The 15,769-nt window shown below is 34.7% G+C and overlaps 1 protein-coding gene across 4 annotated transcripts in view; it reads right to left on the reverse strand.

Annotated features, from left to right (window-relative positions):
• pals2a (protein associated with LIN7 2, MAGUK p55 family member a) overlaps positions 1-15,769 on the reverse strand; it is a 48,016-nt gene that overhangs the window by 8,751 nt on the left and 23,496 nt on the right. For all 4 annotated transcript variants that reach the window (XM_056475876.1, XM_056475874.1, XM_056475875.1 and 1 more), the window contains 8 exons: positions 15,264-15,416; positions 14,911-15,060; positions 12,656-12,883; positions 7,182-7,313; positions 6,981-7,077; positions 6,526-6,597; positions 2,123-2,284; positions 1,799-2,001 (listed from right to left, as the gene is read on the reverse strand). In XM_056475876.1, the coding sequence (XP_056331851.1) occupies positions 1,799-2,001; positions 2,123-2,284; positions 6,526-6,597; positions 6,981-7,077; positions 7,182-7,313; positions 12,656-12,883; positions 14,911-15,060; positions 15,264-15,416 (1,197 nt within the window). The remainder of the gene's footprint in view (positions 1-1,798; positions 2,002-2,122; positions 2,285-6,525; positions 6,598-6,980; positions 7,078-7,181; positions 7,314-12,655; positions 12,884-14,910; positions 15,061-15,263; positions 15,417-15,769) is intronic.

Here is a 15,769-nt window from a genome sequence, read left to right on the forward strand (position 1 = left end):
GTTACTCAAAAAAAAATACAAACTTTATGTTCAATAAAATGGACACTAAATAAATTATTATTATAAAACATTCTATACTATTCTATATTTTGTTGCATAAGAGACATTATCAAATGTAATATTTTATTATAAATATTATCGGTTCTATGAATTCTATGATTATGAATATGATTGTTAAGTACATTTAAAATATACTGACATGACTTGTTTTGCTACTACCTTTTTGAAAGCAACAACTGCGTTTGTAGGCCCTGTCCATATTTTTTCTGTGGTTTTTTGTGTGGACAAACAGCAAAACCACAGAGTTACATGTTTCTGAAAATTCAGGCCAGAGTGAAGATTTTCATAGTTATTAACGTCTACACCTTAACCAACACTTAACCCAGCTGTCAGCTACTAACACCTACACCTTCCCCAACCCTAAACCCAACCATCAGCTACTAACGTCTACACCTTCCACAACCCTTAACCCAACCATCAGCTACTAACGTCTACACCTTCCCCAACCCTTAACTCAACCATAGTTAACGTCTACACCTTCCCCAACCATCAGCTACTAACGTCTACACCTTCCCCAACCCTAAACCCAACCATAGTTAACGTCTACACCTTCCCCAACCCTTAACCCAACAATAGCTATAAACGTCTACACCTTCCCTAACTGTTAACCCAACCATAGCTATTAATGTCTACACCCTCCCCAACCCTTAACCGTACCGTCACAGTTATTGTGACCAACTATTGTAGGTGTTAATGTCTACACCTACCCCAGAAGTCGTCAGCGAGGGGAGTTGCATTGTGTATTAGCTAAATGAATAAAAATAATAAATGAATCAAATGAAGCTGAAAATGAAACATTAGCTGAAAATGTTCTCTGGTAGTTAAGTACTTCCGCCATCTTGCCAACAACATTTTGTTGTTACATCTCGCATGGTTCAATGGGATCTCGATAACTGCAAGTTAAACCTCTCAAACTAACTACAAGTTACGCCCCTTCATCCCCCTACCCCCTGCAGTCCGCAGACAGATACACTTGCAGGACAACGGCGCCAGTGCACTAATCACACATGAGCTATAGGGGGAGTGGAGTGACAGTGATAGAGCCAATTCAAAAGATCGGGATGATTGGGAGGCCAGGATCAGTAGGGGCCGATGGAGAGAATTTGGCCAGGACACCGGGGTTACACCCCTACTCTTTTCCAAGATATATCATGAGATTTTCAATGACCACAGAGAGTCAGGAACTCGTTTTATCGTCTCATCTGAAAGATGGGACTCACTTTGAGGTTTTTCAAATTGAGGTACTGACCAGGCTCAGCTCTGTTTTGCTTCAGTGAGTAACCGGTCTTTAAGAAAAAAAAAGTTTGGGAAACCCTGGATAAGTTGATGAAATTTGAAAATATTGACCTTATTCTACAATGCGGAAGTGCGCTCATTTTTGCGATAGTTTTAGAACTTCAGTTGCCTTCGGGAGAAATGACTAGGAATAGTAAACCGCAGAAAACGGTCAACTACTTGCTCTACAAACAAGGGTTTGCATGACTACACAGACCAAGTAGAATAATATAAGAAAATATCAGTTTGCTTTGATTAAGCTGCAGAAAGAGCTGTTTTTAACATCTAAAACTGAATAGAAGTGAATGGGACCGGAAGTCTCAAGCCAAAATACACAAAGAATAAGGTAAATAAAGTAGCAAGTATATTCACACCAACTGCTAATATGTCAAGACTATGATGATACACTTTAGATGTGAATAGAAATATGTGCATTTTGGCTTTTACCCTCAAAATCACTAACCTGAGGGTTGACGTCCAGGATGCAAGTGCGTCCTGCTCGAACAACTTCATGGATCGAGTCCATTTTGGTTCCATACAGATTTCCGTCATATTCTCCATGCTCAAGGTATCGACTCGCCTTGATGTCCATCTCCATCTCTTCCCGTGATACAAAGCAGTACGACTGCCCATCCTTTTCATCATCACGGGGATGCCGAGACGTGACTGAGAAATAGATGCAATTCTCCAGTTTTATTGGTAAAATGGCAAATGTGAAGAAAAGCTTTTTAATAGGTTAATTGTTTAATGAGTTGATGTTATAAGCATTTGTTACTTATCAACTCACAGGGTACAGTAGTTCCATATCGCAACGGGTTTAACACAATCAGTCGGTTCTTGAGGCTTCGACGGCCTACACCCTGTGCACCAATCAGAACAAGAGTTTTTCTCTGGAATGGAGGCATCTTTGCTACTTCCTCGTAGATCTGCAACTCATGCCGATCAAATTCTATTAGAAAGAGACATTTTAAGTTACATTTTGTTTTACTACTCATTCAAACTATTTGAAGTAAAATAGTGCTATTTTGAAATACTACAATTTTAATTGACTACTTTAATATATAGTTTATAAAAAGTCATTTATTCCAGTGATGGCAAACCTGAAATCATTACTCCTTCAGAAATTACGATCTGACAAAAAATAAATAAATAAAATAAATTGGTTTTATTTTATTTATTTATTTTTTGTCAGATCGTAATTTCGTATTTATGCACCAAATAGGCCGTTTTCACATGACATCATTGATGACCCGCGAGACTCAGATGGAGGGCAAGAAGCGATTCTTCTACATCGGAATCGCTATCAGAACATCAAAATGTTTTTGTTTTATGTTGTTCATAATTGTTTAAATTGGCCAAAACAAGACATGCCAAGCAGCTTTTATATACTTCCAAAAGTTTTTGCTCATAAAAGAGGAAGGTTCAAGTAACTGGCTGAAAAACAGAAGGCAGCATGAAAGAAATATTTTTTTCAATACATCCATGTCTACAAACTTTGAGCATGATTATTCATTTGACAGCACCAATAAACATCATATACAGGCCTAGTTAAGTGTATAAATATGCTAGACACTACCACACTTACAAAATCCAGGATAATATAAATAACGTACCCTGCCATGTAATCGCTGCAATGAAATCTCATTTTGTTTTGAAATAATCAAGTATTTACTGGCGTTTTGGCAGAATAAACAACCCTAATGTGAACATCGAGATGCACAGCAGAGGAGAATGTTGGTTGATGGCAAGTTCATTGATAGTAAAAAAGAACAAAATGCTAAATTGCGACAAAACTAGACTGTTGTTATTGTGGAGCAGTTGTTCCCCCTTATAAAAATAAATAAATTATAATGTAGACTATGCGTCCATGCTTTTGCATGCTTTCATCTGTTATTTTGTGATGTGTGGAAGATATCGTTATAGTAATTTATGATAAACATGTTTTTAACCACATAGTCAAGTGTATAATGTGTACAACTCTTTGTTAATAAATGCTATAAAATTCTGTAGCATAGTAAACTGATAAACTATAATAAATACGGTAACGTTAGTGTAAACTGTGGTGCATCATGATGGTGTATAATTATAGCGTAGAAAACTGAAGCCTGAATAATTTGTTTATTACCACAGTTGGGTCGTACCACAGCAACAATGTAACCACAGCAATACAACAGTTGAATTCAAGTAATTATTTATAGTATGCTTTCTAAGATTAAAAGTATTTACTATAGTACTTTTTCATATAACGTATTAGCTTATACAGTATCCACCGCCTTGATGACAGGCAAATATATTTTAATTTAGTAGAAAACTCAGCCCTCTTCATGATTTAAGGATCATGCCCAACATATGTGGTTATTTTTTATTTATATCTCCTCTGAAATCGCAAAAATACAAATGTTCCTCTTTGTCTCCTATTCAGTTTTTTACTTCCTGCCCTCTATCTGAATTTTGTGTGTCACCAGAACCATGTGATTGCAAACAACCTATAAGCGACACAATAATTCCATCCTTTTTTTCTCCCTCAGTATACTTAACCCTTGTGTGCTGTTGGGGATGTTTTCATTCACTCTGGGGTGATTTTGAGTCTCATTTTGGCCAACTAGCCCTGTGTTTTAGCAAATGGTAAGACTTTTGGTAACAACCTAATTTTAACCCATATTTTGGGAAAATGATTGGACAACAATACACTCTGATCAAATTCAAGAGTATGATAATCAACAGTAAAAATCTTCCTAACAGGGAAAACCAGCAACAATCAAGAACACACAATTATATAACAAATGTATACAATTATGACATGAGAATAGTTAAATGGTTCATTATATCAATACAACAGCAATCAAAATTTAGCAAGGACTCAAACTAAAGTAAAAACCCTCAGATAGAGTTGGGCATCCATTCACTTATGCATTCCTAAATATGTGAGTGGGCTTAACAAACAATCTGTAAAAAAGACACCCTCTCATCTCTCTGACCCTGACACCAGGTTGCACTATAGACACTCTTAATCACTCCATGTCTCTTGGAAACATTGTGCATTTCAAATTGTGCTTCATTCAGGTGAGTGGGCTTGACAAACCACCTGTAGAAACACTCTTCTCTCTTATGTACCTGACACTTTAGCTAAACTCCATCCAACAAGTCAATAAGGAAAATAATGTTTACTCTAAATGTACCACAATCATGTTGCGATGCACATCATTGCTTTGTCTCATGTGAAAGTACTTGTATAGACTGTATTACGTGTATAGTTAAGTATCTTATGTCTATAGTTAAGCCTTCTGTGCATAGTTAAGCATCTTATAGTATATGTTAGTAATGCATAGGTTTTATAAAATAACTCTTATGTCCAGTGTTGTGTTTTGTATTTAATTAATTTATGTAGCACCACTGTCCTGTGAGACACAACATTTCGTTTGTCTGTATGTCTACACATGTAGCGAAATGACAATGAAGCTCGAATTGACTTGATGTTACCAGTTACTTCTCTCAAAAATATTAACCAAGTTAGTAACTGAAATACATCATTATAAAAGTAACTAACTACCAAGGAAGGTAACTAATGTGTTACTCTTAAAAGAAAAATGTCAAAAAATACAAACTGTATGTTCAATAAAAGACACTAAATAAATTAATATTATAAAACATTCTACACTATTCTATAATATATTAATGTTGCTGTGGGACAGTGTAATCAAATAGAATTTTTTTTTGTAAATATTACAATTTCTATGAATTCCATTGAATAGGGAAAATAGAATTGTAGTACGTAGAAAAAAAATACATGATTATATGGTGTCATGGTTTTGCGATCAAACCGCCAATAGTGCAAAAACGAACATAACGAAAGGGTAGTCAATTTAAATAGTATACAAGGTAACGTTAACAAAACATTAAGAAAAACCTTCTGTAACATTATACAAGTCTGTCACTTTATCAGTTAAATTAGACCTGAATTAAAGGTGAAGTAGGTGATCTGTCTAAATGCTATCCGTTAGCATAATATTGTTGAATCTCCCTCCCCTGCCGTCCAAAGCCACACCTCCTGAAATGACGAACGCACACCTTAAGGATGACAGTAGACAACCCACAAGTTCATGTCATTCGTCATTCATGTCATGTCAACTTTATAATACCACAATTCCCAATGAAAAACCAGCACATTTTCAGTTGTGTAGCCAGCAAAACTTGTCATAATGTGGAATATATCATGCGTGCTCACTCTCTCACACGTTTTGTCCTAAAGCGACTACTGTATGCTTAGCGGTTGGCTGGCAGCATGCAGGAATTACACTTATTACTAAGCCATACTTGCATGCTATTTCAGAGCGAATTTTCAGAGTAGCATGTTGAACAATACAGGGAGTGCGTCACAAGTTGTCATTGTTCAAAAATGAACCAATGTGATGTGAACATAAAACCAACTTCACCTCAGTAAAGCAGGCTAGGCAGAATAGCACTGTTTACTTATGTTTTATTGTTAAACTAAATAAAAATTTACATCATCAATGCTGTAAAAGGACCCTTTTGAAACTGGAATTAGTCACGTCAATCTTTCTCCGGAAGATTTCAGTGGCTGAACAACACTTCCATGCATATAACGCATTTGCAAAACAACACAATCTACATCAGCTTTAAGTGACTAAAATAGTTTTAAAACAGAACATTACCTGTCTAAAATAAATACTTCAGCCATGGTGTCATCCTTCCTCCAGCATGTAAAAGTAACTCCAATATTGATTCAGGGTTTTTAAAAAGTTTTGATTCAGCATTTGTTTTTATTGCTGTAACTTTCTCTTGTGTGCATGTGAACGCGGCATGCGTGTATGTGCAAATGGCGGACCTGCATGAACAGCTGCACAGACGTACAAATCTACATTTGTTGACAGAGAGTTTGGGCTACTTATCAGAATTATGGGAACTGTCGGCCTGACAAATTTTTCATTGGATGAACATTTTTAGTCTTATGCCTTACCCAGGATATAAAAATACATATAAATACATTTATATCATTTACTTTATTCATGACTATTGGATTGTGAAGAGGCTTTCAACCAGCACAACAAAAATGTTTCTAAAGAAAAATCACCTACTACACCTTTAATAAAAGAATCAATTACTGTCAAAACAAGACTGCAAGCGCTTGATATAGCATACATGTGTGTGTAAAAAACAAGCAGTACTAACCTGCATTCTTTGCCGTTAAGTACATCATTTTCTTTTTCTTCTTTTTTCCTGTTAGTGTCCCACAAAGGATTCCTACAACAAAACCCCAGGAGAATGTTTTCTTTACTGTTTACATGATTAACGCAATGGGTAACAACTTTGCATAATGCCAAAGCCTGCGCAGTTGATTTTTATATAAAGTATAATCCCCTAGATTTCACCTAAAATTAAAATACCATAATCCACTATAGACCATTTCAATGTGGTGATGTCGTTGGGAACATTTCCTACTTGTTGTCAAACTGCTTCATAACAATATTAATATGCAATTTGATCATAACTTAACATTAAAATTACTATCAAAACATTATTTATCAAGATGCGAACCTTTTTGGATTCTTAGAAGATTAAGAATGTAAAACAGGAAATACGTTAGGACCATTGTTACAGTTTACGTCCCTCAAAATGGTCTATACCTGATCCGTCCAGGTCTCTCCTTACAAATGCTTTCCTCTTCTCCTCCAGAAACTGACTGGGAATCAGACCAGTACGTCCTCCATTTATGTTACATGCCTAAAAGAAAAACAAAACACTGCATAGTTTCAATATGCTAAATACTCTATAATTTAAAAGAACCAAAATGGAAAAAGAGACAGAAAAATGCGTTTGCTTCTCACTTGCCACCAGTTGGGGTCCTCCTTGTTCACTATATGCAAAATGTCTCCTTTGGAGAAAGCCAAACCCGCCTCTCTACATGGGATCAGGTTGTCTGTGTCAGGATTGTAGTTAAAATGTGGCTTCAGGTACACCTAAAAGGCAAAGAATGTGTCACAGTCTTATTGACATAAATCATTTAAAGCTACAAATTGTAAGCTAAACACACTATATATTTCTCTATAATCACTATTGCTCTCTCATACAATGTGATAGAAAAAAGATTTACATGATAGCATTGGTTAGCATTGGTTTGCAGTAACGCTTGGCAACATTTTTTTGTTTGCTGACATCACTGAAGCCTAAAACTGACTTGGTGAAATAAACTAAAGTAAATGTAGCAAGCCATGTTGGTGCGTTTTAAAAGGACTTCTCCATGAAGGGCAACAGAATATTTTCACATGAAATATTTAGGGAGCGTTGTGGATCTTTATCAGTGATGAGCACCTAACAGTAAACAGAGCGCTTCATTCACTGAACACATACGGAGTAAAGTCCAGGTCTAAAAAAGACCGAAATTTAGGTTTGGCACATGGAATGAAGTCCGGTAAACCCTGTAAACCCTCCAGTGTTTGCTCTTTGTGTGGGGGGTATTTATTCAAGGCAAGTGTGTAAAGGACAAATTCTTGTTTAGACACAAGCTCTCAGGAAGTGGACAAATGGTAAAAAGGCTGACGTGCAACAGTGCTGTTTTTGGATCTGAACACATTTGCATTTGGGATTTGGACAAGAAACTGTTGCATTTCTTGTGGATCTGCAACACCTGCTTTACTTGTGATATTTTTTGTTGCTTAATGTTGTGAATTATCGTTCTCTGTACAGGGTTTCTGCAAGTTTCTTCAAGTCAAATTTAAGACTCAAGACCCTTTCAAGTCCAATATGTATGAAATTTTAGGCTTAAACAGGGTTAAAACACTAAAACATTTTTTGAATGGCCCGGTTCTGTAAATAGTTTTTGTCTTTAATGGAAGATCATGTAAAGGGATGTGTTGCTATAGTTTTCGTTCTCTGATTAGAGAATTTGTTGTAAAAATGTCTAACAGCTATTGTGAATTGTATCTTTTTGCAATAACAAACTTGAACATAAACAAAAACGTTTTAAGATTGATTATTGGTGATTGGGTGTCGATAAACTAAGATGATAAATGATTTAAGACCTACAACACTATATTTCAGTGAATTTAAGATTTTAAGGCCTAAAATTTTGTTTTTGAAACAAGACATTTTAAGACTTTAATACCACGAGGACACACTGCTGTAAGTGTAAAACGACTGAATTTAATTTCATACATCTCTGAGATACATCTATTACAGTTTTTATAAAAAAACTCTTTATTTGGGGTATTGATAGGACCCCACCCCGATGAAACAATATGCTCCTCTACCTACTACATATGGTAGATGAGTTTTGGTTTAGTTTGTTTGTCTCAATTTTTGCTGTTCTTTTTATTTCACTGGGCTGTCATTGTTCAGGTGATTTTCCCCTTCTCGGATCATAATACAGCAAGTCCCCTTGAAAACTAAGTGCACCTCCATTCTATACATTTTTGTGACAGTTCAGATTTTATCACAAACTATAACATGATTTTACTGAGGCTATAATAGAAAGACTTTATAGAATACTTTAGAATAGACCACCTTTTAATACAGTAAGCAGTAGTCTTAGTGGGCATCTCGTCAAGTCATAGCAGCATAAAACCAGCCAGCTAGCTAACTGGCAATTCTCAAAATTATAAACATAATATTATAACTTGAACAAAAAAATAAACTTAGTAAACAATTAAAAAGTAACAACTTAATTTCAGGATTAATCTGTATAAGGGTGTATGTGTTTGACTCCTCCCACCCGCCCTACTTAGCACAGGTTGTGTTATTAATAGGGATATAACCATGCTCAGTTTCAGCCCGGGGGCTTTCAGAGTCACCCAAAGGCCAGGTCTTTTTTTCTGCATCCTCAAGGACTCAACTAACCCATATCCTATCAGAACTAAGGTTAAAGACTGTTTTGTACTCTCAGTCGCTGATAACTAAGAAAAAACAATAGTAGTTTAGATGTGGATGATCTTTAGCATGAAATTATATTAATTGTTCACATATTTACCCACCCATTATTAGAAACCATCTATTTATATTTTGATATACATATAGATAAATGTAAAACTTTTGTGAAATTATTTCCAAATGTATCTCACTGAATGTCTCGCAATACTGTCGAAAAATGATTTTATTTAGCATGCAACGTCAACTCGATGAGGCCATGTGTGAGCACTTATGTGAGGCTCCTCTGATGATTCACACTTTTGCTTTTATAATAAAAGATAAGAGCTTCTGAAAGCTGAAAACCTTTACAGGATACTGCATGTACACCTCTGATTTAGACATTTAAATAGCAAGGAAGAGAAAGCTTGCAGACAAACAATCCAAATTCGGAAAAACAATCTGACATTTTTTTGATTGTTCAAATACCATAGCATTTATTCAGAAAACTATTCAAGTAGTTCAAAAACTACCCAATTAGGCCTAAACTCTAAGTAATGCGTGTAAAATGCAGTGTTGCCACAATACTAGAATTTCTAACTTTGATATGAGAGAAATTCCAGTGTTATGGATGTGACATTTGCAGTAAAATATCCCAAACATGAATTCACAGAGAAAGTTTATGTTAAGATTTTATTAAAACATCTGTTTATATTTTCCAAAACAACTAACCACAGAGTTATGGGATCAGAAAAATATCAATCTGTAAACATTTTTTAGATTTTAAATGAGGAAAACAAACATGGGTTATGGATGTGACCAAAAAGTTTGTGACTTTATAGTATATAACATACTTTGTAGAAATTCTGTGAATTAAACTATTACCCAATAGAAATGATGCTAATCAAAGGATAAGAGTTGGCTCAATATAGAGCAACCATGATAAAATTTTTAAAGTACTTTAAAATACTTGCTTACACAAAAAAAAAAAAAAAAAAAAAAAAACCTAGAAACGGTTTTGCTATTTTTTAAAAAGAATTTTAAGTCAAGATTTTAAAACCGCTAAAAACTTTTGTAATACCATTCCTGCGGTATATGTAATTTTTTTTTCTGTGTTTTTTACAAATATTTTATTTAGTTTTTTAGGGCAACAGTATAACATTAATATTGCAAAATGAATGAAGATAACGGAAGTCATTAATTTATTTGAATTAATTATTTAGCATGTTTACCGTTCCAATATATATATATATATATATATATATATATATATATATATATATATATATATATATATATATATATATATATATATATATATATATATATATATATATATATAAAAATGTATTGAAATAATATAAATAAATTGTTTCAACAGAGAAATTTTTTTTTTACCCAGACATTAAAAAGGACTTATCTTAGAGCAGTAATCACAATACAGTGAAACCATACTGTCAGATTCTAATATCCGTCCATGCCTAGTAGCTAGTGGACGTTCCCACCTTGAGGTTGCTTGAGTAACGTTTATGGTGCTATTCAAAGAGAGCGAATGAGTTTTTGTGCCACTGAAAGTAAACATTGTTCCGAGAAAACACTGCATATAAATGCAATCAGTAAATAAAATGCTTAACTACAAAGATGATCAAGAAGAAAATATCTGTTATTGCAGCCATGTATCTCCCGCAAACAGGGGTCAGTGTAGGTCTACAGCACAGAGATACAACTGGCCTATGCAGGAGCTGAGAAAGGATCACATGAGCTCTACTGATGCTCGTATTGGCTGTCCTCAAGAAAGTCTCCCTTTATTTGCATAATGCTGAAAGATTCTTAACTTTGTCACATCACTCAACATTCGCTTTGCCACTGCAAGTCACTCGTAGCGTGAACGCGGCTTGACTGCCACTACATTAAAAAGGAAGCAGCTAGGAGAGAGATAGCACCAGAAAAGTATTCTTGTGTACATTCGTCTTCGATGCTCTTTTAAAACGGAATTCTTACATTGTGACATGGGGACCATGCTTGTACAGTTTGACAAACTTCAATCGTAAAGAACATTAAAAATTACACATCTGTGCCTGACATTAGTCATTTTAAGAGCTAACGCACAGACCCAACTTGTGTTCACTTATAACATAACTGACTGTGTTCATAAAAGGAGAATCACCAAAACAGGTATTTGACGTAATCTGTACAAGAATTGTGTAACAGAACTTAGTTCAGCAGCTGCACTAGGACTGTGGTCTATATTGCATATTAGTCCACTTGAATGTTTAAACTGACAAAGATGTAAAAAGCATTAAGTTTACAGTATCAACTGTGAACCAAGCCACATTGAGTCACTGAAAACACTGTTTGAGTGTTTGAAAATGAAACCATTATTGCTGAGAGGACTTGTAGACATTTATCTCATTATGTAGTGAAATGTCAGTATTTTAACAATGCTAGTAAAATTATGGTTGCACGATAAATCGAAATGAAATTGCAATCTAGATTAATCAAGTCAGGCACATCTTGTCAGTGAAACACAGTTGTGTAATCAGTAGTAAATCGCCTTTGACGGACAGAAGGCACTCTCACACTAAAGAACTCCAAAAACCCACGAAGTAGAAGTCCAGTAAATCCCCATAGCAGTTACACAAGATTTAACAGATTTCACAGATTTAATGTAGCTAATAATCACATGGCTACTTAATCATCTCACAGAAGGATTCCTTTCAAACACTCGACTGAAGTTATAAAAGCAAGTTTGGAGTAAATTAATGTAATATTAAATAATGTAATATTAAATTTGGTATTTTCATAGCCGTAGTTGAAAAACTATGCCAACAGCTGTAATTATCACAGAACAATTATCTAAGGGTGTACTCGCACTAGGCTATCCGAACCTCTTCCAACCAGGCACGGTTCGGTTGGGTGGCCCTGGCCTGGTTAGAAGAGGTGGTCCAGAGCGTGGTTTAGTTGGGCTCAAGCGGAAAACTGAAGCCGCAGTGTCAATTTTAAGAGACTGTTTTTTATGGATTTATTAATCATTCTTACTTTTCAATGAACAAACCATCATAGTTTACTAAAGATACAAACCCCTTGTTGCATGTCAGCTGCCACCTTCAGCAAACCTCCTAATGCATGCAGCATGATGACTTTTATAACAATTTAAGAGTGTCAAACATGGTGGATTTGTTCAGCAAAATATTTGACTGTGTATGACTGCATCTCAAATGACTAAAAATAATACAAAACAACATAACTAAAGCAATCTCCATTGTACTGAGTGAGAGCGCTTCTCCTCAACTTCATGTCTAGTGTATGTATACCCTTAGATTTCATTAATGTGCAATTTAACAAGCTTTTGAGTAGCTTGTCAGTAAACTCTGGAATGCTCAACTTTCACCTTCAATCAATTGTGCAGCTCTAAATAAAATGTATTTTGTATTTTGGTGTGATTGAGTGGTGCGCTAACCTGTGCGGGTGGAGGTGTGTCCTTGTAGCTCGGGAGGATTTTGAGTGTGATGCTTCCGTTGCAGTCCCTCAACATGTGCTGTAATGCCATGGGGTCTTTGCCCACCTCTCGGCCGTTTACCTCTCGGATGACATCACCTGCATGCAGCATCCCCTGCCTGTCAATCATGCTGCCATGCAAAACACGCGCGATGACAAGGTCACCCTCCTCCACCCGGAATGTTACACCCTTAAAGAGAAAAGACCATTGATATCAGAATAAAGAGTTACGCATAGTACCAACAGTTTAGAACGCACGTGACCTGCAGATTAATAACTTTTTTGAACTTGTAGGTTAATCCAACATTTATAACAATTGCAGAGAGATCGCCTCCAGCGTCATTCAAATCATAAGTATGAAAGCATTTTGGTTTCCCTGTAAAATATAATGATGATGGAAAAAAGTTGTGGTGGGACCCAAATGCTTTCTTAGGTTATAAAATAAAAGGCGTTTTCTCTCACTGTTAGTTTAGCTGCATTAATGCATTCAGTGTAAAGCTGCACAATTAAACATTAAAAGATTGTGATCTCAATTCAAACCCACGCAACATAAATGATAAATGAATGATTTGTATATGTTTATTAATCCTTTGAATCACTGAATTCAAATCTGCGTTTGATCGAGAGAGATTCAGTTTTTTTTACAGTTTTTCAGTTCATTACAAACAATTAAATAGCACAGAAGTACTGGGAGAACAGTTTATAGTTCAGATAAAAACACTGATGTTTATGGTAAAGATTAAAATCATTGTTTAATGGAACTTGACGCTGGTGAATGTTGTAGCAATTACATTGTTTAACCAATAGGTGGTGACAAACAACCATCAAAATTATGTCACTGAATAGGTTTTCAAAAATGATACACCTATAATGAAACATGACAATCTATGTGTGAATTGTTGAATCATTAATTGAAAATAAATAATGCTAAATATAGAAATCTAAAATCTTGTACAACATGTACAAGCAACAGTAGCAAAGAGTAGCACATTTTTCACATTGAATATTTTCAGCTGGATTTTTCAGCTATTTATTTAAAAACCAGCTATTTTCTCAGCTGGTTCTTTCTTGATTTTTATAAATAGAAAAGCAAATAACATTTGTCTCCTCCCTTTTTTGCTGATCTGAAAAATGGTCCGATCTGTGGCTCAAAAACTGTAGTGCGATCCGGACCATGAGATTTGTGATCCATTACACCACTAATTAAAATGCATCCTGATTTCATACATTGTTTCCAAGAAACCACCAATTAAAATGTAATTTAGCGTAACAATGTATATTTGCTAGAATCATTTGATTACATATTTAAAAAATAAACATCTCTACTTGAGGATCACAGTAGATGCCTGAAATATTAATCAATCATTAAAAATTTTTACACTTTTTAAACATAAATACGACGATGGAACATTGCTCTCCTTTTCACAAAAGTTATTTTTATTTATTTTTATTTTTTATGTTTAAGTTTCATTAAAGGGATAGTTCTCCCCCCAAAAAATGTATCTACTCAAAGGTTTGGAACTACTTGAGGGAGTGTAAATTATGAGTATAAAGATGAAAACATGTCACCATTGACTGCCATAGTAAGAAAAACTACAAAAGAATGGTTACAGGTTTCCACCTATCTTAAAAATATCTTCTTTTGTGTTTAACAGAAGAAAAAGTTTAGAACAAAGATGTGTAAATGATTAAATTATCTTCAGTTTTGGGTGAAATATCCCTTTCAGAGATTATTATTCTTTCTACGTATATAAAAATGGCTTGCAAATTTAAATTGTTGTAGATACTTTAATATAATACACAATATACAGTATTTAAATAAATGGTTATATACTATTTTCTGTGGTTTGTAATAATAATAATAATAATAATAATAATAATAATAATAATAATAAATCTTCCTAATGATATTGTTTTTATAATATATCACTAAAACAATTAAATATTATTTCGGTAAATAATTTAATGAACTTCACTTTCAAAAAAAACTTAATTTGCTTTTATATTAAATAAAGAAATTGAAGAATTTTCTTTTATAAACCAAGCACTATTTTTATAATGTAGCAAACTATATTACTGTAACCAAAAATGACTTTTCACACTATCTGGATTTGAAACAACCAGTTAGCAGTTAGTAGCGGGTCTATTCTAACAGAGCTGAACCTCTGACCCACTATCGACTCTAATCCTGTGAAACAGAGCTCAACTGTCACTCACAAGAGGCTCTCCGGCCTTCTTCTGGATGCTGATCATGCGAACCGTGTCAGCCGGCATGAGGGATGAGCTGGACATACTGGTGGAATTGGTGCTGGTGGGAGGAGCTTCATATGATTTAGAGGCCACCTTGTCATGAGCTTCCAACAAGGACTAAAAATATCAAGAACATTTTATTCAAATCATAAAATGAAAAACATTCAAGTTTAACAAATAATCTTCTTAATAATAAAAAAAGTCAAATGGCCTGTTAGCGATTGAGAAATTGAACAAATTTTTCTTTAGTGCAACAGAAACAGGCTGAATAAAAAGGTAAAGTTAAATAAATTCAGTTCACACATAGAAAGTTTGAATACCTGGAAATGCGGTTCCTTCAGGATGTTAGAGAGTTCTGCTGCACTTTCATCCCGAATGATCAGACTACTCATATCAGACAGGATCTCACTCACTAGCTCCACGTTATTACTTTGAACCGCCTCCAGCTTAACGTCTTCCAATCGCTCATGGGCCTGAGAGAGAATGGGCGGAGACAAATAGCTTGAGCATTTGAGCCAAGAAAAAGATTAATGGATTACGTCTCCCAGCATTAACAAACGCACTGTCAGGTGCACTTGAGGTGGAAGAGTTTTAACAACCACACACAAAGTGATTAAAAGCAATTATTTTATCAAGTGCCTCTGGGTTTGATTTTCATTACAACTGCAAATCAATTCTAATATTTTATCATAAAATAATTTGATTTCTAGTACTTTTCAATACATCTAATAATCAAAACAGCTTCACTTATTTCCACAGATTGTGTTTTCAATTTTAATCTGTTCAAACATTACACAAACCATTCATTACTAAATTTTTAAATCAC

Source organism: Danio aesculapii, chromosome 16, assembly GCF_903798145.1.
Source record: "Danio aesculapii chromosome 16, fDanAes4.1, whole genome shotgun sequence".
NCBI classification, from domain to species: Eukaryota; Metazoa; Chordata; class Actinopteri; order Cypriniformes; family Danionidae; genus Danio; species Danio aesculapii.